General features: G+C 36.0%; 1 protein-coding gene across 13 annotated transcripts in view; it reads left to right on the top strand.

The window, feature by feature from the left end:
- MARK3 (microtubule affinity regulating kinase 3) overlaps positions 1-26,782 on the top strand; it is a 145,187-nt gene that overhangs the window by 77,373 nt on the left and 41,032 nt on the right. For all 13 annotated transcript variants that reach the window (XM_043982400.1, XM_043982402.1, XM_043982398.1 and 10 more), the window contains 2 exons: positions 5,870-5,935; positions 12,548-12,618. In XM_043982400.1, the coding sequence (XP_043838335.1) occupies positions 5,870-5,935; positions 12,548-12,618 (137 nt within the window). The remainder of the gene's footprint in view (positions 1-5,869; positions 5,936-12,547; positions 12,619-26,782) is intronic.

The following is a 26,782-nucleotide window of genomic DNA, read 5'->3' as shown; positions in this document are numbered from 1 at the left end:
TCAGGACAGATGCCTGGGGGATACCCACAGTTATCGGGCATGACCTGAAGAAAGATCCTGAAAGGAGGCTAAAAGAAAGAACAGTCAGACGAGAACCAGAATGAAATAGTATCACAGAAACCTAGAGAAAAGAAAGTATCAAGAAGATGTTGATCTACAATGTCAAAGGTTATGGAGAGATCAAGACAGAAAAGGATTGAGAAAAGGCTATTATAATTAAAAATTAAGAAATCACTAATAACCTTAGAGATGAGTTTGGAAGCCAGTCTATAAAGAGTTGTTATGGATAGGGAGAGAATTCTTCACTTCAGTCAAGTTACATGACATTGTAAGGCTTTTACAAGAACAAGACCAATGCAACCCTAGTTGCATAAGAAAGAGAAAGTGTCCATTGAGGGAAAAAATGTTTTCATCAAATATCTCTGATAAGGATTGATGTCCAAGATATATAGGTAACTTACTCTCTTTCTCTCTCTCTCTCTCTCTCTCTCTCTCTCTCTCTCTCTCTCTCTCTCTCTCTCACACACACACACACACACACACACACACACACACACACACCCCTAATAAATATGTGGTGAAAGAAACAGTTAATGAATAGTTCACCAGCAAATAATTGTAGTCTATAATCAACCACATGAAAAAAGGCCTCAAATCATTAATTATAAAAATATAAATCAAAATAACTGCATATTTGCCTTATATCCAACAAATGGGTATAGATATATATATATATATATATACGGGTTGGGAATGGTCAGTGGCTGTACACTTTTTGGGAAGACAGGCACACTAATAGTACTGCAGCTATAAATTGGCCCATTCATTCTAGTAAGCAGTTTGGAATCATGATAAGAAAGGTGACTAAAATATTCATACCTTTTGACCCACTGTTAGGTTTATATCCCAAGGAGGTAAAGGATAGGAAGACAGATCTCATGTACACTAAATATTTGTAGCTGTATTTTGGGTAGTAGCAAAGAACCAAATGCCCATTGATTAAGGAATAGCTAAACAAATTGTGGTATATGAATGTAATAGGATATTCCTATAAAAAAGTATGGCAGAACTTTGAACTGATGGCCTTGAAGAAGAGTTGAAAATGTACCTCTCTTTTTATTGCAGAGGTAGGGGACTATACATGTCCTCCCACACTGCATATAATGTCAAAGTTGCTTGATGAATTAGTTTTGCTAAGCTTTTCCCCCCTTTTTTATTCTTTGTTATAAGGGATGGTTCTCGGGGAGGAGGTAGCGAATTAATTTTTATTTTTATTTATTTATTTATTTTTTGCGGGGCAATTGGGGTTAAGTGACTTGCCCAGGGTCACACAGCTAGTGTTAAGTGTCTGAGGCCACATTTGAACTCAGGTACTCCTGAATCCAGGGCCAGTGCTCTATCCACTGCGCCATCTAGCTGCCCCAATATAAATCCTTTTTAAAGTCATGGGGGTTGGGATTAAAGAAGGGCTTCCCTTTCCCTCTTAGTCTCACCACTTTTGAGCTGGTCTCTCATATCTGAAAGTTTAAGGTTATCTGATTTTTCTCTCTTTCATCTCTGATATCCTGTTACCTGTCAATACCACCTTCTTTAATATTTTTCACATTGTCCTCTATTCCTTTTCCATGACCACCATCCTAAAACAAGTCCTCATTATCATTTTTCTATACAATAGTCTCTTAATAAATCTTCCAGTGGACAAGAAGTTGTGTGTGCATAGCTCCAGATATTTAAAAAAGAGGTCCAGTGGATAGAAGTTACAGAGGCAGATTTCAGCTTGACATAAGGAGAAAATTTCCTCATAATTAGAGTTATTCAGAATTATAATGTGATTCCTCAGGGGATAATGAATTTCTTATCCTTGGTAGTTATCTGATAGAAATGACCACTTTGGACACTATACAGTAGATTCTTGTTGGTCTAAATGACCTCTGATTTTCTAGCATTGAAATCCTTATGTTAATTCATCCTTTCCAGCACAGTCTATTATGTGATTTGGGCAAATTACTTAATCTCTCCAAACTTCTTTTTCCTCATTTCTAATATGACACCTTGGGTTAGAATAACCTCTAACATCCTTTCATGTTTGAAAATCCTAAGATTCAACATGATGTATAATAACATCATAGCCAACATCTTTTAATACTCACTATGTCCAGCACAGTGGAAATTAATTCAATAACCACTGTATATATATAAGGCATGGGGAAAGTGTATCACGCATTGATGATGGTTGACCTGCGTTTATGGGAGTTCATGAAAATATGCAAATATACGTATTTTAAATCATGCCATCCTTTTACAAGAAGTACAGATAACCAAAGACAGTGTATTTTAGTTTTAACTTTGATTTGACATTTTAATTTTCCAAAGTCTTTGCTGTTTTTTACAATTTGGTTAAAATTTGTGATCCTATATTTCATGAGAGCTCTTAAAATAAAACAACACTATGCAATTTTGATTTACACTACATTATGATAAGCCAATCTGTTCGTGCTGTGATTTTTTTTTAGGTATTTATTTCATCTACTATACGAAGGTTGTAGTCAACATTGTAGTACCATTAATTTCCTGACTCAATAATTTCACATTTTGAAAATCGATGGATTAGGATCTTAATGACTGCATCATTTCCTATATTTTGCTGATTAAGTATTATGGTACTTTGAGTAGGCCAGTGATTAAGAGGTGAAATTTGAAGCAATGACAATTAAAAGTTCAAAGCCAAAATTAAAAAACTTATGTGAGATTCTGGTTTAATTGACTTTTAAAATTATGATTAGATTATAATATCATTCTTATGGCAGACCATTTGGTTTAAATTCAGAACCAAGAGCTACCAAATATCTGTTATGATTACATGACACATTTTATTTATATATATATATATATAAAATAGTATTCTGTTATGATTATATACTGTACCTTTTGGGTGGTGGTGGAAAACATCTTGTTTTGATTTTTCATTTTATAAAAACACAATTTGGGGGCAGCTAGGTGGCGCAGTGGATAAAGCACCGGCCCTGGATTCAGGAGGACCTGAGTTCAAATTCGGCTTCAGTCACTTCACACTTACTAGCTGTGTGACCTTGAGCAAGTCACTTAACCCTCATTGCGGGGGGTGGGGGGGGAACAACACACGATTTATTGCTATCATCCTCTATTCAATTCAAATTTCAAATTATATCTCTTAATTGCTTTGGTGATAGCCTGATTCTTTTCCAAGCACTTTACTAAAATAAGTGATAATACAGTCTAGATAATTTTAAAATAGGCCCCACAATTTCTACTACATTAAAAGAGATTTAATATTATGTTTGTTTTTAGCTTTTATGGGGGTTTCAAGTCCAATTCTTGGAAAGAAAAAAAAATACATGAACATTTTTTGGGAGTGATATATTTCTTCGCAACTTAAGTTTACAAAAATAAGCCTCTGAAAGAGGTTGCTTTAGAGTATATGTGTCATAGCATCATAAAATATTAGTCACTTTCTCTACACTCAGTCACTCACTGTCATCATCTATAACCTGGACAGTAGCTTTCTAACTTGTCTCTTTTCCTCAGGTCTCTTCACTCTAATACATCCTCCCCAATTGATGAGTTCGAGTGGTTCTCTGTTACTTCTAGGGTCAAATATAAAGTCCTCCACCATTGAAAGCTTTTTATAACCTGGCTCCTTCCTAACTTCCCAGACTTCTTACCCTTAACTCTCCACCACACACTATGATTAAGCTAAACTGGTCTACTTACAGTTCCTTGAATAAGACACTCCCATCTCTCCACCTGACTATTCCCCTTCACTTCTACCTCCTACTTTCCCTGGCTTCCTTCAAGACATATCTCAATCCACCTTTGCAAGAGGCTTTTCTCAATCCCCCCAGCTACTAATGTCAACTCTTCTCATTACTTTTTATCTACTTTGTATATTCCTTGTATGTGCCTAGTTATTTACATTTTGCTCCTTTAGAATACACTCCTCAATGTTAGGATCTATTTTGTTTGGTTTGGTTTGGTTTGGTTTTTGGCCAGGCAATGAGGATTAAGTGACTTGCCCAGGGTCACTAGTAAGTGTTAAGTGTCTGAGGTTGGATTTGAACTCAGGTACTCCTGAATCCAGGGCCGGTGCTCTATCCACTGTGCCATCTAGCTGCCCCGATAGGATCTATTTTTTGCCTTTGTGTCCCCTCACACTTAGCACAATGTATGGCACATAGTAAACACTTAATAAATATTTGTTGACTATTGGAAACTCTTAAACCTGAGTGAAGGCAATTCACTTTGACTTTGGAAAGTATTTAGCCTGTGATGTAATGTTTTTGTGAATTTGACTTGCTAAAAAATTAAAGTGGGATTATCCAAAATATTGACTTTGTAGGATTCTCTTGTATTATGACTTTTATTTTAGAATTTATACATTTCTAATAGAAGGCTATCATCTTTTTGCTAGTTTTGGTAAAAGGAGGAAGAATATTCTATAACTTAAGAGAAATGATAGAGCAAGACCCTAATTCCCATAGAAAGTTAATTAATTCTCTCTGAAAACTTAAATGTTTTGAGGTTATCCTCTCTCATATTTCATAGTACAGTACTTTCCATTTCTTTTAACTTTCCCTTCAGAATAGTTACTTTATAGAGCCTTGTTCTCTATGGAATAATTGACATTTTACATCTCAACCAGTAATATTTTAGCCAGAATAGTATCCCAAAAGCTGAAATGAGAAAAGTTAGTGAGTTGTGAGTTTACCCATTCTTGCTACCCTAGTTCAGGGTATCATTCCTTTTGTTTATTGTTATAATTTCTTCACTTATCTCCCCTCCTCCTTCAGTACATTTTTTCATAGCTGTAAAATTAATATTTGTATTGCTTGTCTGATGATGTTTCCCTTTCATTGGTTCCTTTGTTAGAATAAAGTAGGCATTTAGCATTTAAGGCCCTACACGATCTACCTGTTAACTGAAGTTTTTAAACTTTTTTTTTTAAGACTATCCCCTCACACCTGGAATACACTCCTTTTTCTGGCTGCTGACCCTATATTTCTGTGTTTGGCTAACATGTCATGTATGCCTTCCATGGAACCTTTCCTGATCCCTATACCTGCTCCCAGTGGAAAGTGCTCTCCTCACCAGATTTAGTATTCTTAGGACTTCTAGGCCTTTCCATCTGGTCTACAGCTGAACTTTTTAATGTGTTGTCTCCCACAGTTAAGAGTTTGAGTTCCTTGAAATCAAGGATCATCTCACTTTTTTTTATATCCCTAGTACTTAGTACAATGCTTGGCACATAATAAATACTTACTAATTTTTTTTTACTCTTTGATTTTCTTTCCTAAATACTTAGTAGAGGACCATGTACATAGTAGGTGCTTAAATGTTTGTTAAATTACTTTGTGAAGCTTATGGAATCTTGAGTACTATTGTGAAAGTGTATATGTGTATATAAGAGATGGTGTTGGAGGATGGAAAGTTCCTTTGAAATATAAGGACAAAATAGTAAATTCATAATGAAGAAAAATTACAGGTAAGAGTATTAAATATGATTTATCATGTTCTGCAAAATGCAAAGTGAATTTGTTAGAATGTACTAGGAGTAATCTGTATCTCTGATTTTAGTCTTTTTATTTTCTAAAGTATGTGTGTGCCTATGTATACACACGTAGTAAAGACCCAGTTGGCATTTTTTTCAAGGAATCAGTTACTAAAAACTTTAAAAGGGGGAAAAATACTACTTAAAACCATGAACTTAAGATTTTCAACATACTAGGCCCACACATATATTTACCCTCACTGTTGCTATTGAATAATGCTGAAAACAAATGTATATGCTCGTTTTGTTAGTAAATTTTACTTCCTTTTCCTAATCTCCCCTCAGTTAAGTTATTTGAAGTTATTGAAACTGAAAAAACACTGTACTTAATCATGGAATATGCAAGTGGAGGTAAGTACATTTGTTTTTACTTGATTTATAATTTATGTGGTTTTTTATTTGCATTTTCTCCAATTAGGAGAGCACTTAATCTTTATGCTGACATTTAAGATTTCCTTTCAGATTAAAAGCTAGCATATTTGAAGGCCATTTAAGAAAATTCCCCAGGCATTTTCAGTAGGTAATACTTACATGATTCTTTTTTAGTATGTCTCTTTGGAGAAATCTCATGAATTTTTAAAGAAATGAAGGAAAAACTAAAAAAAAATTTTTTTTAATTTAGAAACTTCTGTTTATTAAAATTATTTTGTGTTGATAGCTTCTTTCACTTACTAATTTTATTAGTATGATCTGCGGTAATTTGTGTATTTTAAATATTATAGGGTTTCTTTTTAATTCTATGTACTCCTTGCAATGTCAGGGATCATGACAAATAGCAAACTTGTGAACTAGTTAACTGAAATGCAAGGCTATATGAATATCAATATTTTGTTCAAGTGCTTTGAATGTGAATGTGGGCAAGAAGCTGTAGGATAAGAAGGCAATGGTGAGTTTCATTCTGTACCAAGAAGGGAGTACTAACAGAACTATTGAAATACTGAATTGAGTAGATAGTAGTTGATTAGTGATTATTTTTACTTACATATAGTTCTATAAAATTGGTTCCTTTTAACCAATTAAGTTTTTCTTCTCTTGGACTTCATATAGTTCTAGTTAATTTATAATATAGTCGGGGCAGGTAGGTGGCACATTGGATAGAGCACCGGCCCTGGAGTCAGGAGGACCTGAGTTCAAATCCAGCCTCAGGTATTTAGCGCTGTGCGACCCTGGGCAAGTCACTTAACCCCAATTGCCTCACCCCCCAAAATTTTATTTTTATATACATAGTCTACAAAACATTATTTTCTTTCATTAAAATCTTATCATGAGTACATTCTGATTATCTCAGTCATTCTATAGAACCAGGAGGCAGAAACAGTTAATGAATACTTGTGGTTTCTTTAATGAACTTGTAAGTAAAAAGAAGTACTTTAAACCCAATAGGGGAGAGTCATCATTGTATATATTAGTTTTACTTTTCTTCTCTTTTGTCTTCTAAGCCACTGTATATGTATGTGGATGTTTTATTAAGTATGGGATTTTTCTGAAGTGACAGATGATAATTGATTCATTTTAACCATATCAGTTAAATGCTGTTGGAACTGGATTATCTATTGTATAGAGAACATTATTTCATTATATAACCTCTGTGTTTTTTACCTTATTAGGGTATATTTTAGTTAGCTCAAAGAAAGGAGTTTTAAGAAGAACATCTAATTCCTGTCCTTTACAGATGAGGAAACTAAGGCCTTGGGAAATGATAATTCACCCCAGTTCATACAGCAAATTATTTGTGGATCCGAGACTTGTTTTGGATTGCCTTAGGTTCTGTTTCTTTATATGCCAAAGTGCTGAATTTATATTGCAGAATGACAGTCTCAGCATTGAAAAGAAAATTGGATGGGCTTAGATGGACTTAGAAAAATCTGTCTACTCCAATCTATACTTAAGCAAGAATTTCCTATACAGTGTACTCAGTAGGATACCCAAACTTTGCTAGAAGGTCTTTAGTGAGGAAGAACGGAATATCTACTGAGATAGCCCATCCTACATTGGAACTTAGAGGCAAAATGGTGTAGTGAATATACCTTTAGATTTGGAACCATGAAGTCTAGATTTGAATTCCTACCTCAGGCACTTAGCTGTGTGATCATGGGTCAATCACTTATTCTTCAGAGTTCATTCATTTCTAAAATGAAGATAATAGTGCTTGCACTACTTATCAGGTTGTTGAAGGAAAGCACTTTACAAATCTTAAAAAGTGCTGTAGACATATAAACTGCATCTAATTGTTAGGAAGTTTTTTGTTATACCTAAACTACTGCCTCCCTACAGCATATGTGAAGATAGCTTGCATGTTCCCCTTAAATGGTCTCTTCTTCAGGCTAGCCATTCCCAATTTCTTTAGCTTGTACTCATTATCTCAAAATCCCATCTTATTTGCAGTTCTTTGGAAGTCTCCAGATTATCTGTGTTCTTCCTATGATACGCTAAAATGAACGTAGTATGGGTATGACCATGGCAGAGAATACACTCAAACTGTTGTTTTCCTTTTATTGGAAGTTCCTGCTGAACTTGCAGTCCACAAAACTTCCCACATCTTTATCAGAAAAACTATGCCTTCTCAGTGTTTTACTTATGGTGGTGTTGGGTTTTGGTTTTTTGGGGTTTTTTTTTGGTGAGCCAGTTGGGGTAAGTGACTTGCCCAGGGTCACACAGCTAGTAATTGTTAAGTGTCTGAGGTCGGATTTGAACTCAGGTCCTCCTGACTCCAGGGCCAGTGCTCTATCCACTGTGCCACTGCGCCACCTAGCTGCCCCTGTGTTGAATTTTTTTAATTCCAATATAATTTTTTTTAATTGATGCAATTGGGGTTAAGTGACTTGCCCAGGGTCACACAGCTAGTAAGTGTCAAGCGCCTGAGGCTGGATTTGAACTCAGGTACTCCTGACTCCAAGGCAGGTTCAACTGTACAGTCAGTTCTAAAACCACATTTATACTGTTTTCTAGCTGACATTTCTATCTTTTCCATAGCTTTACCATTAAACTTTGTTAACATTTATATAAACTATGTATAGCATCTCCTTAAACTACAACTCTAGTAACTCTTTCAAAAAAAAAAAAAGGAAAACCCCCCTACTTGATTCACCCATTCTTGCTAGTTTCATACTAAAAAAAAGTCTATCCAATGATGACCTTTAACCTTTCCCTTGATCATTGGTCTTTTATCTCCAACTGCCTGTTAGGCAGTTTAAATGAGTATCTCATATACTTAGACTCACTTTATCAAAAATTAAACTTAAAATCTTTCAGAAGCCAACACTCCCCCTTCGTCCTCTTGACACAACCACTAATCTGATGCAGGCCCTGATCACTTTATGCTTGGCCTTCTGCAATAACCTTCTAGTTGGTCTTCCTGCCTAAAGTCCATCAGCTTCCGTAAGAATGCTGGTCTGACCATGTCACCACTTCTCCCCAATGCAGTAAATTCCAGTGGTTCCCTTTTACTTCTGGAATCAAATATAATATCCTCGACTTTTCTTCTTGCTCTTACATGAAACAACTGTTCCAACACCATTGACTTGCTCTCAGTAGCAGGGTTAAGTCACGGCTGCTATGGGCAGGTTGGACTAGTCTAGTTCCTGCCTGTAACTATGGATTCTTTAGGTTCTGGAGAGACTTTATTATGTAGCCTCCATACAGCTCATTTTTTACCTGCAAGAAGATGAAGGCCAAAACAAAGGAGTGCTTTACTTTTCTCTTCAACATTTCAATGCTAAGTTAAATGTACTTTTTGTTGGTGAAAAGGGTTGAATGGGCAACCGCCCTAATCACTATGCTCTCTGGACCACCAGACATCCACAGCCTGTACTTCAGCTGTATCCTAAGGACCCCTGAATGTTGTCCATTGCTCTACCATTATAACTGCCTTGGGTGTTTTTCCATCTTCCATGCAGTCAGACTCTCATAAGCAAGTCACTTAACCCTCATTGCCCCACCAAAAAAAAAAAACACAAAAAAAGTGAGCTCCTTGAGAGCAAGGACTGTATTGAATTTCTGTTTGTATTCCCAGTGCTTAGCATAGTACTTGGTAAGAGAGAACTAAATTTTCAAAAATTAATTAATAAATTTTAAATCCCGATGCAGTTAACTTAATTCCTAAGTCACTTTGATGTGTGGTTTTAGGAAATTTCCCTTTTTGGTTCCCCACAGTATTCTACAAATATTTCATTTTCATTTTATTGATTTTCTAAGTCAAACCTATAAAACACTATAGATTGATTTACCTACCTGCTACTGAAGCAGAAACCAGTTATGTTTATTCAAAAACTTAAATCAAATTTTGTTTCAAATCATAAGTACACATTTGACTTACTCGTCATCACTTGTTTTGCCTTAATATACCATATTGAAAAGAGCTCAAACACTTCAGAAACACTTTTATTGAGCTACTATGTAAACTTGATTCTTCAAGCATGATTCTTCTTTGTACATTATTCTGAGTAAGCATATCATACCTTTAAAAAAATCATTGTATTTGTTTCCCCAAATTAAAACAAGAAAGTATACAAATTTTGAATTTAATGAAAACTATCCTCATTATGAAATATTTACACTATGCTTCAGTAATTCTTTTCTGGCATAGACCTGGAGATTCAAAGATAGTCAGGATATACATTTTCATGGTGATTTTTGAAAGATATTTTAGTTCCCTTTCCTTCTATCTTCTTTCAAACTATACTGAATTGGCTTTGAAACCTAAAGGTTGGGGGCAGCTAGGTGGTGCAGTGGATAGAGCACTGGCCCTGGATTCAGGAGGACCTGAGTTCAAATGTAGCCTCACACCCTTGACACTTACTAGCTGTGTGACTCTGGGCAAGTCACTTAACCCCAATTGCCTCAACAAAAACAAAACAAAAAAGCAGAAACCTAAAGGTTTCCATTCTATTATTTAATTATTTCAGCCTTTAATCATGTTCCTACTATGTGAGTTGGATCATTTACAAATCTTGGGCATTGTGTGCAAAAATGATTCTTCTTTGATAAGGAATGGGTGACTGAGGAATGGGATATTCTGAAATAGTGTTAACTTTTAGTGCTGTGTTCTGCCACCACAACTTTAAATACTTCCTTATGACAAAGAAAAGTAATTAAAATTAACCAACAAATCTGATAGCTCATGCATATTCTACACGTATAAATTTTCTGCCTTATACTGAGAGAAGAGACGTATGTTTCATCATCTGTTTTCCAAGACTGAGTGATCATTTTAGTTAATCTTGAGTTAATCTGTCTTTTAGTGTTGCTTTTGTGTTGCTGGTAATGATCTACTTTCAGTTACATTTTTGTAATCACTGTGAATGTTCTTTTCTTAGTTCTATTTTCTTTGCTCTGTATGACTTCATCTCTTCTCATAGCTCTCTGAATCCATTATGTTCATTGCTTCTTCCAGAACAATAGTAGTATTCCTTTATATTCATATATCACAGTTTATTCTGCCTTACACTATGAGCACCCACATCATTTCCAGTTCTTGATGCCAGAAAAATGTTACTTTTATTTTTAGTAGACTTTATATGAATGTTATAAGTAGGCTACTTATAGTTATGCTTTACTTCATGAAATAGATGTAGCTGATCTTCATTTGATATTATTCCTATTCCTTAATCTTTTTCTTTTTTCTCCTTGGGGGGGGGCATGTGGGGATTTCAATTGGGGTTAGGTGACTTGCCCAAGGTCACACAGCTAGTAAGTGTCAGGTGTCATAAGCCTGGATTTGAACTCAGGTCTTCCTGACTCCAAGGCAGGAGCTCTATCCCCTACATAGCCACCTGGCTGCCCCACCTCAATCTTCTAAGTATCCCTGTACTTCCCAAAATAATGGTCTCTAAACAAACACCTTTTTAAAGGAAAGTTAACAACTTTTTATGGTAGCAGAGAATTTAAAACATAGTAGGAGCCCTTTGGGAGACTGGCTAAAGACATTGTGGTACATGAATATTGGAATATTACTCTCCCAAAAGAAATGAATGTGAATATGAAGAATTCAGAAAAGCATCTGAAGACTTATAGAAATTGATGCATAATGGAATGGAGAAAGCAAAAAATCACACATAGAATGACTTTTAAAATTTAAATAGAAAGGATACAAAAAGTAATTGTTACAGCCAAGCTTAGTCCTGAAGAAAAATTCTCCCTCTTTCCCTTTTTTTTATGAAGAAAAAAGTATTGAGTATTTCATATACCGTTAGTTTGATTGGTTGGTTAGTTTTGCTGAACTGCCTTTTTTCATCTTTTTAAATCTTTGTCATAAGAGCTGGTTTCTTAGGTAGGAGTAGACAAGGAACATATTAGTAAGTAAAGATGATGTAAAAATAAAAGATAAATGAAAAGGAAAGTAAACACAAAATCATGGGAAAGAAATTAAGGAACACAGTAGTGAATCTCCTTGATAAACTTGTTTAAATTCCTTTTTAAAATTTTTTTAAAATTTCTCTCTTGATATAATAAAAAAAAATTTAAACAGAATGTCCCACAAAATAGGAATTCTAACAATATAAGCAGCATAGTGGTGCTAGACTTATAGTCAAGAGAATCCTGACTCTCTAGCTCTCTGACCTGTCAAATCATTTAATGTTACTTAGTTTCTCTTATCTCTTAAAAGGGAATAACATCTCCTATGTCAACAGGAAGGTGATGTTACTTTAGGTTCACAGGTGGGGATCAAATCAAAATATGTAAAGAGCTTTACATACCTTAAAGAATAATATACATGTTAATATTTTAAGGTGTCAGACTGTATAATTTTAAGGAAATTTTTTAAAAGTTCGTTAGATTTTGTTGATGAAAACTGAATGATAGTCATTAAACCTAAAGCTAACTGTAGATATAATTTTGTATCTTTTTTTGGTTAGACAAACAACTCATTTGAAGCATAGCTAGAAATGAGACATTTAAAATTCATATTAAACTCTTTAATTTCAGTAGGCTGCTTCTGCTCACTTTTATTTTTCTCGATTATAGGTGAAGTATTTGACTATTTGGTTGCACATGGAAGAATGAAGGAAAAGGAAGCCAGAGCTAAGTTTAGACAGGTAAGCATGAAGTTCACTTCTGGACTAAACTGGGAAGCTAACAAGTGTTTTTTTGGTTTTATAGCCATTTATGAGGTCTGGAACAAAGCTTCTTAAACTGTGGGTTGTGACCCCATTTGGGGGTTGTGTAAACTGAATGTGTAGGGTTGCCAAAAATTTGGCAAGAGTAAAAGGTTATGTATACCTGTTTTATGTACCTATATGTCTGGTATCATGTAAAAATTTCTCTGGAAAAAAGTTGTTGAGAGTGGAAAAAGTTTTAGAAACACCCTGGTCTTGAACAGCAGGTCCCAGTCTTTTTTAAATATAAAGACTCCTTTTCAGCATCAAAATGTTACTCAGATTTTAGGAATGTTGTATTATTAGTACTCATTGAGATAATACGTGATGACTGAAACTTACTAAGATTCAAGAAACCTTTTAAGTGAATTTATTTATATATATATATATTTTTTATAAGTATATATATTTAAAGACAAGGTCTGTGTGTATGTGCACATGCAAGATATGTTTGCAAAAGGTATATTTATTATACAGTCATTTTGCCTATATTCAAGCTAAATAAAATCATAATGACAGTTCTTAGTATGCTTATAGATTTGTGAACCTCTAGCAATAACTTCACGGTACTCTACAGATCCTTCTCCAATGATATTTAATGGTGGGGATGTTGCTCTGGGTTCTTGAAGGCTATGCCAACCAAGTAAAAGCTCTGTCACATCCTATCAAGCTGGAAATGCTTTGGGTATGGACCCCCTGGTGAATGGATTGTGTGTTTTCCATCTGAGAAACAATACCAAATTGGTACCACCAGAAGTTTGGCCACCAGGTGTTTTGTTTGTTTGTTTTTGAAACAGGAATCAGTAAAGACTGCCAGGTCATAAGGAGGGAGTTGCATTCTTTATTAGATGAGGGAAATACTCATGCCAGCCACTTGATATAGCCCAAGCAATGGTTACTTATTCAAACTCTCATTCTTGTCCTACTTGTGAAAGTGGGATATTCATTAAAGACATTTTACCATATAGGATCATAGGAATACAGGAACTTTATAGTTCATCTGATCTAATTTCTTCAACTTAAGTTTATCTAATTGTTAGAAAGTAAGTAGAAGTTAAGCTGCTTGTAGAACAGGAACTATTTGGTTTTTGTCTTTGTAACTTTAACACCTGACACATCAATGTAGACACTTGACTAGCTTTTCTTTGATATCCTTGATTCTTCAGTAAAAGTATGCTGAGAGGATGACCTGAGTTCAAATGTGGCCTCAGACACTTGACACTTACTAGCTGTGTGACCCTGGGCAAGTCACTTAACCCCCATTGCCCCATGCAAAAAAAAAAAAATATTCTGAGAGCAAGGACTTTAGTATTTAGTATATGACATTATAGTTGTCACATGCAAATGTGGAAAGAAGGGATTGAATCTAGGTGGTTACTTAAGTCCCTTTGAGTCTAAGAACTGTTGTGACCAGCAGTATTTGGTTTTTATAGATAGTTATAAAAATTTGCCTAGATAAATAGGATTGTCATTTGCAGCAGATGAACTGCAAAGATAAACTCCCAGTAGAACTAAAAACTTAGCCTATAGACTTTGGAAATGTTCAGAACCTATCTATTTGGGATTAGCTCTAACACCTGGGTTGCTTTGTTCAGCAAGTCAAGCAGAATTATTTTTTATACTGCAACCTGTGTGAAAATTACCTTATAGCATAATTTCAGTTTCCCATATGTATGACACAGTATAGAATGTTAATGTAAAGTTACACAAGTAGTTAAAAGCTTTCAGATTTTATTTTCCTTTTATTCTCCATATAATATATAGTGCCATTGTCTTTGTAACAGTTTTTCTCGAGTTTTTATGCTGCTTTACCTAGCTCCAGGTAATTTTGTTGTTGAATCATGCAGTTTTTAGAAGGAGATGGAAAAGATGCAAATAGTCCGTTAACTAAATTAGGGATTTTCAAACTCTGATCAGAGTTTTCTACAAGGGCTTCTTAGGGACTTCCTTTAAAGTAAGTATAGTCATGGAAGAACTGTTTTATTGTTACCACATTCCTATAAATTAGATAAAATATATATCATCTCTATTTTATAGATAAGGAAACTTATCTGTAAGATTCAGCTTATTATTAGTCCAAAGCTGCAAAATAAGTAAGTCATAGAGTCGGGAACAGAAGGGCCCATATATCCTCACCTTTAGTTGACTATCTTTTTTCTCTAGGTGAAGCAGCTGAGGTATAGTGAAAACTGCACGAAATTTTGCCTTAAAGGATATCATCACTATCATAATCACCATAACATCATAAATATCTCTTTACAAATATTATCTCATTTGATCTTCAACATCCCTAGATGGTAGGTGCCATTGAAAATCCCCATTTTACAGATGATGAAACTGAGGCAGAGGTTAAATTATTTTCCTAGAGTCATGTAGCTATTAAATACCAGTGTTAAATACCAGTCCTAAAGACTAGACAGTCAAAAACCAAAGATTTTTCAAACCATTTAGCTTCTTTTTCCCTCTTGGTTGATTGATTGATGGTACAGCCTTTTTGTTAACTTTTGCCTGTCAAAATAAAAGGGTAAAGAGGAATTCATTCACATATTATAACATTTAATCTACTAACAGTTTTGCTCTCAAGGAATTTTATGTTCTTTGGGGGAAACAACACATACATAGATGAGAATATAAAATATGGTGAGAGGCAATTAAAGATCTGCTCTTAGCTCCCATTGCTTCTTTTGGTTCTTTAACCTCATAGCAACCACTTTCATTTTGGGGGGAAGGGGTTGCTTGGAGAAAGGGAAAGGGAGGATTTTGGTGTTACCAAATTTAGCACTTTGTGTTATTTCTCAAATTGATTTGTCAGCGACTCTTTACCAATACATAATATTGAGAAATTATTCAGATCTTACGAATGTAAATCACATGCAGTAGTTTAGAAGCTTTTGTTTAGGGTCAGTGTCATTAAGTTAGAAGATCTGATCTTGAGGTAGACACGGTTTTGCAAAGTTGGAACTAAATTTTAAAGATGCCAATAAACCAGAACAGTGGCTTGAATCTAGTAAGATGAATTGAAATAGAGCCCAGGCCACCTGTTTCCTAGTCAAATATTCTTTCCATTATGCCACATTTTAGGAGATGTCCTAGGGATAAATCCTAGAATTCTTCTATATTTTGAATTTCCAGTGTACAACCCTAGGTAAACTTCACTATCAGCTTTCTCTATTATAAGATTGCCAAGTATTGTGAAGAAAAAAAAAATCATAGAGTGGCCTCATTGGTGCTGCCCAGTTGTTTTTGTTTTTTAAATCTAACCTTAGAACTTCACTCAGTGTCTGGTGATCCTTTTGACTGGATGCCTTGAACCCTGCCCAAATGGGCTACTTAAGAATTCATCCAAACTGCTTGACTGTTCCTATGACACAAGAATGAGAGTCACTAATTCTCTTCCTTCCTGTGATATCAACAACTCTTGCTATCTTTCCTTCCACTTCCATTTAAGGTCCTCTAGGCTTCTATACTCTGTAGACCCCTGGCACAGTAATCTGACCTGCTGAAACAACTTCTAAGGACGCCTGGGATTTGCGATCCACCCTTCTTGCCCCCTTAGGACTTTATTTTTTTGTATCCTTAGTACTTCTCACAATGCTTGGCACATTTTTCAGTTGTGTCTGACTGTTCATGAACCCCATTTGGGGTTTTCTTGGCAGAGATACTGGAGTGCTTTGGCATTTTATTCTCCAGCTCATTTTATGATGAGGAAAATTAGACAAACAGGATTAAGTGACCTTCCCAGGGTCACACAGCTAGTATGTATTTGAGGCAAGATTTGAACTCAGGAATGTCCTCCTCCTTTCTTCAGGCCCAACACTCTCTTTACTGCGCCACCTAGCAGGCAGCTTGGCACATAGTAAATACTTAATCTTCATTCATTCATTGGTATATCTATGAAATTACTTACTGCAGTTTATCATTTTTCAAACATACCTCTGAAATGATACATTGGGAGTTCTATCACTTTTTTAAAAAAAATACCTGTTTGCAAAATTTCTGCTTTTGTTGCTTTCAAGGGTAAAAGTTAACATGGTTTATATAATTGCTTTATTGTTCCAAATAGCTCTTCTAACACCTGTGGAGTATAAACTCTCACAGCATAGCTAAAATTCCTCCCAAGAAATAAAGGACCTGCATGTTCACTAAAGCTTATCTCACCCCACCCCAAATGCCTCTCAATCATTCACAGTGTCCTATTTTTGTTCTTATTTACTCTCATTATGATATCATTTGGCAGACAATAGCATAGTTCTACACATACCATTTCCAACCTTTGGAAAGCATACTTGATGCCCTCCTGTAATATTCTTGTTATGCTTGAGTATTGACTGCCTCAGTTTGATTTAGGTTATACTGACCTGGTCCTGGGTAGTTTGGTGTTCCTGTGACCTTGGGGCCACTTGTTGACATTTAGCAACTCCTAGTGCCTTTTTAATTCCATGAAGTTAAATGTATCTTGGGGATTGGGGTAGGGGGGAGACCTGAATCTATATGCAAATTTGTAAATGATAACACTGAAATTAACAAGCTTATTTCTAAAAGAATAAAAAGCTTTGTCTTCCCCTTCCCCCAATTTCCCCCTTAAGTTTAAAGTTATATAACAGTCTTCACTCAACTCTACCTTTCTTAAGTACTATATAAATTGTTACTATATATATTGTTAAACCAGAATACTGCTTTTCAAGCCTAAACCTATTCCTATCCTCTCTATAACCTTGTTCTATCAGTCATTCTCTCTATCACTCACATCTTCAACTTCTTCCTCTCTTGCACTCCATCTACATTTACAAATCATTCAAATTATTCCTGTTCCCCATCTCCACCTCCACAAAGACTTCCCTTAATCCTGCCATTTTCTCAATCCAATTTTGATTTTTCTCTTTCCTTCCACACAAAACAAAATTTACCAAAGAAGAGTTTACATTAGAGTTGTCAGGAGCTTGAGCCACTGGAAGCATTCTACCCCTAACACTCCTGAAAGAGGCCAAAACAGATTAAAATGTAGTTCTCATCTAGCTGCCCCTGGTGTATTTCTATAGGGTGCAACTAGGTAGCACAGTGGATAAAGCACCGGCCCTGGATTCAGGAAGACCTGAGTTCAAATCCGGCCTCAGACACTTGAAACTTATTAGATGTGTGACCCTGGGAAAGTCACTTAACCCTCATTGCCCCACCAAAAAAAAAATTCTATAAATGTGGTTTTCTAAATCAGTATGCAGTTTCTCTCCCTCTCCCCACTCCCTGCAAGTCCCACCCTTTTTCTTTTTAAGTTTGATACCACTGGTTTACATCATCTACCTCTATTTATTTAATGCTTTTTTGCAGTTCAGTCCACCAAAACTGTGTTGAATTTGCTTTCGTGAGAGTCACCAGTAACTACTAATTATCGTAGCCCATGGTTTTTTCTCATCAATGAGCTTTCTGTAGTATTTGACACCATTGAACTACCGTTTTCTCCCTGATATTCTCTCTTCCTTTGGATTCTGTTACTTTTCTAATTGCTTTATATCCTGTATTGGCCCTTTTTTCTTATGGCCCCACCTTCACAATTTTCCTGCAAGATTTGTTCTCAGCTTTCAAAAGCTGAACCAATGATGATCCAGTTCTGCCTGGTTCAGCAATGCTGGAAAGTCTTTGAATACTGTCCTGGCAACAGACTAGGCCTGTTTTCCAAGTGCCGGTCTACATAAGTACAAAGGCTCATTAGCAATATGCTTGACACTTTGCAATGAATTCTTTAACCATAGCAAGGAAAAATACAAAATAGCCCTTCTCTTCTACTTCTACAGTGTCAAGTTGTTAGAAAAGTGGGCAGAAGGTACTAAGCATCCATTTTCAAACATATTATTGGGAGGGAGGGAGGAAGAGAATTTGGAAGTTTTAAGAAATCGATGGGAAAATTTGTTTTTTTCATGTAACTTGGGAAATAAAAATAAAAATTTAGAAATAATAAAATAAAATATCAGTATTATCTTATCTGGTGCTTGAAACTTGAAAATCCTTGTTTAGTTACAAGGTAAACATATTACTGGAGGAACTCTGTATTAATATCCTTATTAACCAACTCCTGCTCTATAAGTAAAACCAGAAGACAAAAGGAAATTGTCCCTGAATAGAAAGATGGATCACAGGTTCCCTTTAGAAAGAAAAATAAAGGACTTAATTTGGTTTTATTGTGGAGTCCACCATCAATATGAAATTTCGAATTTGATCATCTCATACTGCAGTGTTTCTAGTAAGCATTTGCAAGAATACCACCACAAACAAATAAAATTGCTTGTATTTTGACAGGAAACAACAATTTACTGGTGTTATTTCTGAGAAACAATTATTTCTGATTCAGCTGTCTGTTTACAAACTACTGGTATGTTTGAGCAAAAGTCCAAAAAATGAGTGTCACTCTAGAATAAAGAATAAAAATGAGATGGTAATATAGTGTGATTAAAGCAGCTTTCTCCTGACCTATCATTACAGACCATTATTTTTTTCCAAAGAATGTTGAAGTAAAATAAATACGTTGCCACAGTGAGGAAGTCAAAAAAGCCTAGAAACTTCATTGGCAGGCTCACACTTCCTCTCCTTGCCAGATGGAGAGAGATGACAGCCAACAGCAATATCTGTTGAATATAAATTCATTTGAAAGTTCATATGGAGGAAAATGGTGGCTGGAAGATGATAAACAGTATTGCCTTTGGTCAGTAAACATTCAGACTCATACTGTCTGCCTAGGTACTGTACCAAACAGTGGAGATAGAAAAAAAAGGTAAAAGACAAACATTATTCTCAAGGAATTCATAGTATACTAGTATTTACAAACAAGCTACAGGATTTGGAAGTAATCAAGAGAGAAGGCATTAGAATGAGAAATTGGGAAAAACTTCCTTTTTAACTTGGAGGAAGCCGGAACCCAGGTAGTATAGAAAGAGCATTCTAAGCATGGGAAATAGCCAGCGAACATGCTTAGAACTTGAAGATGTGGAGTGTGTTGTGGAAAGAACCACAAGGAAGCCAGTGTCTCAGGATTGCAGAGTAGATGGGTGATGGCTGTTGTAAAGTATAAGGTGGAGGGGTGGGGCAGGGCTGAAGAGAAACAAGTTATAGGAAGCTTGAAGAAAGACAGTTAAAGTGCCTGAAAAGGCATTTAAGAATGAAACTGGAATAGGAAGGCAAAAAATAGATGAAAAATGAAAAAGCTCTGTAAAGAATTTTCAGCATTCAATTACAGTGGAACCACCATATCTGGACTCGAAGCATCAGTCTTTTTAATATATGAGAAAATAGAAATAGTTCTGAAGGGAAGAAAACCATGAGATTAACAACTGGACTATACCCATTAATTATACAGAAAGGAGAAGTCAATACTAGAGGTGACATAAGTTTAAGAGATTGAGGGAATGGTTCTGAAAAGGGGGGAGTTGCCAAAGGCCTGGAAAACTCTTGGATCTTTTTTTTTTTCCAAAAAATAAAAGGCATTAAGATAATGTTATAACTCATTCTGTTCCATATGCATACTTATAAGTCTCTACAGAAATATTATGAGAAGAATGTAGACACATTAATATCTTTGGTAAAGGTATGAGAAGGGAACAAGTACCTTTTAACAAGTAATATTCTACAGCACATCACATTTTTTACACTACCCTTCCTGAAAGATATAAAGAATTAATGTTTGTTCCATTAAAGCCAAATGTCATCTTGAAATCTCTCCTCTAAGAAGTTGTCTTCCATGCTTATATCTAAAATTGTAAAAATGTTCTTTATTAGATATAACCAGAGATCATTTTCATTGACCCTCTGACTCTGTGATGTGAAATATAAAACAGAACATAAATCTGCCCAAGATATTTACTACTGTTTTTGAAATAGTTCAGGATGGTGGACATTATGAAGTCCTCCAGATGTTTCTCTTTATATGCAGATTGTATCAAGCCCAAGAACATTGTAGAACCTTTAAAATGAAACTGAAAATCACTCAAAAGAATGAAAAATGAAACTGATATTGATCCAAAAGAACAAAGCCTAACTATTCACACAGAGAAGTCCAGGTGAATGCACAATACCTCTTATCTAGACTACAGTGTTCACTTGTAGGCACAGCCCATTGGAATTTGTTCTTAAGTACATTTATCATGGGCAGTGAACCAGCCCCAGAATTGAATAAGAAGGAGAGAGCAGTCTAGATTGCCTTGAAGAACTACCGTGAATTGCTTGTAATGAAAACTCTTATTGGATGCACAGTGCAAAGAGTTCAGACTGCAGTCAGAAGATGGCAGTTCAAATATTGAATCTGATATTTACTACTTGATTGACCTGCAGTAAAGTCACTTGACCTCCTTGAAACTCAGTTTCCTCAACTTTATTTAATTTTATTATTATTTTTTTTTTGTGAGGCAATTGGGGTTAAGTGACTTGCCCAGGGTCACACAGCTAGTAAGTGTCACCTAGCTGCTCCTATCCTCAACTTTAAAGTGAGATAATTGAACTAGACTTCTGTGGCCCTTTCCCTCTCTAAATCTGTTGTCTCATAATAACCTTTTTAAAAAAGGGCCAGCATTGTAACAAGTATATGGATGAAATGCCTAGAATAATATTATCTCAAGAACTAAAGTTGAGAATTACCAAGACAGTTGGAGAGGTTGCATAGTGGGCACAAATAGACTGCTGTGTGCTACCAATAAAGAACTGTGAGCCCCCCCCCCCCCCCAAAAAAAAAGTATAAAGAATATTACCAGAGAATTATATGAAGGGAGGTGAAGTGAGCTAGTCATATGACAAATATAAGAAATAACTGATAGGGGCAACTGTGTAGCATGGTAGATACAGCACTGGCCCTGGATTCAGGAGGACCTGAGTTCAAATTTGGCTTCAGACACTTGACACTGGCTGTGTGAAGTCACTTAGCCTTCATTGCCCCGCCAAAAAAAAAGAAAATAACTGATAGAAATGCATATTTAATCAATAAGCATTTATTAAACATGATATAAGCAAAACACTGTACTCGGCACTGGTAATACGCGTAAGAAGAAATAAACCTTTGTGTCAAGAAGTTTGCATTCTGTTGAGGGAGACATACTTGGATGTAAGCCATAGTGGTGGAATAAATATACAAAACAAGTAGAAGTTAGGGAAAGGAGGATACTTAAAATTGGGAAGGAACAATATTTGTAAAAAAGATAGTACCTGAACTTTGTCTTCAAAGAAAAACGTTATTCATGACATAGCTTCCTCAGCCATACTCCTTCCTAATATCCGGATCACTGAGCCAATGTTTTTGGGTAGGTTGGTTCTAAGACTTTTGTACCTCTTATTACATAGAGAGATATATATATATAATTCTTTCATTAGCCGTGTATATAATTCTACATTGTTTTCTGCCTTTCCTCCGCCATCTTGGGTCCCTCTACATTGCTTTCAACAGATTCAGCTAGTGTTTTTAAATTTTGTACTTTATGCAAAGATTATAAAATTATCCAACTCCACTGATGAGGCAGTATATGAAGCCCTGGAGTAACAAAGGTCTGAATTGAACTTTAAATCTGGCCTCAGATGCTTTCTAGCCATATGACCCTGGGCAAGTCATTTAACCTCTGTTTGCCTCAGTTCCTTCATATTAAAGAACCTAAACAATTTTAGATTTTAGATTGATTGTTCGTATTTACTTTTTTAAGAACTGGCTGTTCCTATTCTTTGACTACTATATGTTAGAGAATGCGTCTTATTCTTAAGATTTTTTTCAATTGCTTGTATCAGTGGTTGTCAGTGTCATCCATGTACCCTCAAGAATCTTTGAGAAACTTTCAAAGTATCTGTAAAGTCAAAACTATTTTCATAATAATACTGAACCTTTTAAAATACTATTCCCTTTCCAAATACCTGTCTGTGAAATCAGATTTTTGTCAACCAAAACAAGATTATTATTTTTCATTATTAATGTGTTATTCATGTTAGCATGTAATGGGTTTGTTGTTTTTAAATTTTATCACTTTGTCTGATATGGTAAATATTGAAAGATATAACACATAAAGAAAAGCTCTTGGGGCTCTCGGTAATTAAGAGAGTAAAGTTTGAGGACCATCGCTTTATAAGATTCCCTATTTGATGTGCTTACTATAGTTTGACCTTTGATTCTAAAGGCAATAACTCCAGTATTGAGTCTGAGAACAGTAGTGACATGATCATATCTGTGCATTAAAGAAAATCATTTTGGCAGCCATGTGGAGGATGAATTGAAATAAGGGGCAATTTGAAACAGGGAGAGCATTTTAGAAGGCTTCTAAAATAGTGTAAACAAAAGGTGATGGGGCAGCTAGGTGGCCCAGTGGATAGAGCACCAGCCCTAGAGTCAGGAGGACCTGAGTTCAAATGTGGCCTCAGACACTTAACACTTACTAGCTGTGTGACCCTGGGCAAGTCACTTAACCCCAATTGCCTCACTTTAAAAAAAAAGTGATAAGGGCCTGAAGTAAGGTGTAAGCTGAAAGGTTTAGAATGCAGAGATTTTTGTGGATATTGTTATGACAGGATTTAGCAACTGATTGAAAATGTAGGATGAAGGAAATAGGTGTCTAGGATAATGCTGAGGCTAGGAACTTTTGAGCCTGGAAAGATGATAGTGCCTTTGGCAGAAATAGAGAAATTTGGAAGATTGAGTTTGAGGTGAAATGCAATAAGTTCACTTTTTAATATATAAATAAGATATCTCCACGGTTTACAGTCAGTCTCCAGGGTTTACAGTTTGATTATGTTCAATAGGCAATTGGTGATAGAGGATTGAAAGGGAAGAGATTGGATCTGAATATATAGGTCCTTGGATTATCTGAATCAAGATGACTGTTAAACCCATGGGAACTAATAGGTCACAGAGAGAAGTATAGAGAAGAGTGGTTAGGACAGAATTTGGGGGAATACTCACAGTTAATGGGTGGGGAGTATGGAAATAGGATTCTTATAGAGATAGTAAGCCAGCAGTGGAGACTTAAAAGAGTCAGAGACTTAAAGGTCATAGAGAAGTGGCAGGAAAACCAAAGGGTCAAATGAAGAGGATGAGAACTAAGAAAAGTCTTTTCAGATTTGTTAATTAAGAAACAGTGATTGGGGGCAGCTAGGTGGTGCAGTGGATAGAGCACCAGCCCTGGAGTCAGGAGGACGTGAGTTCAAATTTGGCCTCTGACACTTGACACTAGCTGTGTGACCCTGGACAAGTCACTTAACCCCAATCGCCTCACCAAGAAAAAAGAAAAAGAAGAAGAAACACTGATTAAAGAAACTACAGGTGGCAGTTTTAAGTGTTGAGGTCAGAAGTACAAAAATGTTGAGTAGTTCCCAGTTGCATGTAAAGTGAAATCCATGCTCTTTGATATTGCTATCAAGCCCTTTAAAAACTTTCCAGTGGGATCAAAAGTCTCAGAACTGGGGCAGCTAGGTGCAGTGGATAGAGCACTGGCCCTGGATTCAGGAGGACCTGAGTTCAAATTTGGCCTCAGACACTTGACACTAGCTGTGTGACCCTGGACAAGTCACTTAACTCATTGCGCCCCCCCCCCAAAAAAAAAAACCCAAAAAGTCTTAGAACCCCTTTATGTTCTTAAAATTTAATAAATTTTCTTCCCCTCTCCCATATATATGTCACTATTTACTGTATTCAATATTAAAATGACCTTGTGTATCCCCTGAAAGGATCTTGGGGACCTCTAGGGGTTCCTGGACTACACTTTTAGCACTACTGAACTAAATGCTATTTCTTAACCATACACTGAGGTTTCCCAACTTCTGTGCCTTTGCTCATTTTGTTCCCTTCACCTGAAATTGCGTGTCTTTTCTTCCCTGGTCCTCCTTTCTTCCACACACACACTGCAGGCTACAGAAATCTTACTCATCCTTCAAAGTTTAGTTAAAATGAAATCTCTCCCATGGAGCCTTCCTTGATTCCTCTTTTCATCCCCAACAAAATTCTAGATTTTGAAGTTGGAAACGTTATTATAGATTGTCTTCTCTTATCCCCTCATTTTACAGATGAAGAACCAGGTCCTTAACCCCATAATACTTCATTCATACATCTCTTTATTATTTCCCATTTTTCCTTGCATTGTAATTACTTATATATTTTCTAGATTACAAATTCCATGAGCATAAAGGCTGTCTGATTAATCTGTATATTGCCCATAGTGCTTTGCACATAGGCATTCAATGAGTATGGAATAAATGAGTGTTTGGTTCTGGAATGCTTGTACTTGTAGTTGAATATTAGTGTGACTAATATTCTAGAAATTCTAGAAATTCACTTGAGATAAAATAATGATTTTATGTTGTAAAGACCTAACTCAAGAGTCATTCCTGTGTTGAACCCTGTTTAAGTTCTCCTTGAAACCTACTCACCACTCATCTTTCATACTGAGGCAAAGCCCCAGTCTAAGCAAAACTATTTTCTCTGAATGTTCTGTTAAATATAGGTATTTAAGAGCCCTCTATTGAGATGTAGTCTGTATGAAGTTAAGAGTTTAGTAACAGGATTGGTAGGTTTTGAACCCATTGTGGAAAGCAATTTAGAATTATGTGAGGGAGGGGCAGCTAGGTGGCGCAGTGGATAGAACACCGGCCCTGGAGTCAGGAGTACCTGAGTTCAAATCCGGCCTCAGCCATTTGACACTTACTAGCTGTGTGACCCTGGGCAAGTCACTTAACCCCAATTACCTCACCAAAAAAAAAGTATGTGAGGGGGGCAGCTAGGTGGTGCAGTTGGATGGAGCATCGGCCCTGAAGTTGGGAGGATTTGAGTTCAAGTCTGGCCTCAGACACTTGACACTTGCTGGCTGTGTGACCCTGGGCAAGTCACTTGACCCCAATTGCCTCACCCGAGGGGAAAAAAAAGTAGTAGTATGTGAGGAAAATGGCTAACATTTCTATACCTTTACCTAGAAATTCCCCTACTAGACATAAAGCCCAAGGAGATAAATGATAAAAAGAAAGACTACAGATATAGCAAAATAGTTACAGCAGCACTTTTCTTAGTAGTAAAGAACTAGAAACTAAGGTATAGGCCTATCAAGTTATGGTACATGAATGTTATAGACTATTAAAAAAATAGTGAATAATGAATACAGAGAATCATGAAAAGACCTCACTAATACAAAGTGAAATAAGCAGAACCAGGAAATTAAATTCCTATCAACTATAGTAGTAAAACTATGAAAGAACTGAACAGTAACAAAACAGCTGAAACTGAATGCTGTGAAATTAAATGACCAAACTTAACTCTTAAGAAGAGATATTAAAAGGTACCTTCCTTCTTGGCAGAGGGTGTGGGTACCAACTAAGGGTATAGAATGTTACTGACACATTCTAAGTTGTGCTGCATCTCATTAGTCTTGCTGAAGTGGTTTTCTCTTTTTTTGTTCTTAGAAGTTTTTTTGAGGAGGGGGAGAGAAGAGAAATACAGTGGTAAATGTTAGAGATGTTTTTTTAAAAACAAAGTAAGTGGAAGGGGGGCTAAAATTCTAGCTAAACTGTCTAAAATATCTAATGAGTGGTCGCCAATAAATTATAAGCTTTAGCAAGAGTTAGACCTTTAAGCATTTATTAAGGAGAATAAGAATTTGGTAGAGAGAGAGAGAAAGGCCTAGATTAATCTATCTATCAAAGGGAGAACGCATCTTTCGCTCTGCTCTCCACCAGAGTCCACACAAAAGAGAGCCTGAAAGCGCCAGCCTTGCCCCCTCTTCCTCCCACACACAAACATCACTTCCTGCCGCCAAAGAGCCGCATGTCTTGCCCTTCAGACGCCTTCTCCTTATGGTGGAGCTTTGCTACAGTAAATCTCCAGCAGGTGGCATCATTCCAGTCATTAGTTACATAAGACCATCCTTTCAAAGCACTCACATTCTTGTGAGGAGAGAACACATGTATCAGAATTCAAATGGAAATGCCCCATGGCCCCTAAAGTACAGTAGCAAAGCACATAGTGATTTGTTGTTTTTCAGTTGTATCCAATTCCTTGTGACCCCATTTGGGGTTTTCTTGGCAGAGATATTGGAGTGGTTTGCCATTTACTTCTCCAGTTCATCTTACAGATGAGGAAACTGAGGCAAACAGGGTAAAGTGATTTGCT

The sequence above is a fragment of the Dromiciops gliroides genome, chromosome 2 (genome assembly GCF_019393635.1).
Source record: "Dromiciops gliroides isolate mDroGli1 chromosome 2, mDroGli1.pri, whole genome shotgun sequence".
NCBI classification, from domain to species: domain Eukaryota; kingdom Metazoa; phylum Chordata; class Mammalia; order Microbiotheria; family Microbiotheriidae; genus Dromiciops; species Dromiciops gliroides.
Note: the sequence above shows the minus strand (reverse complement) of the source record. Positions and strands in the feature narration are given on the sequence as shown.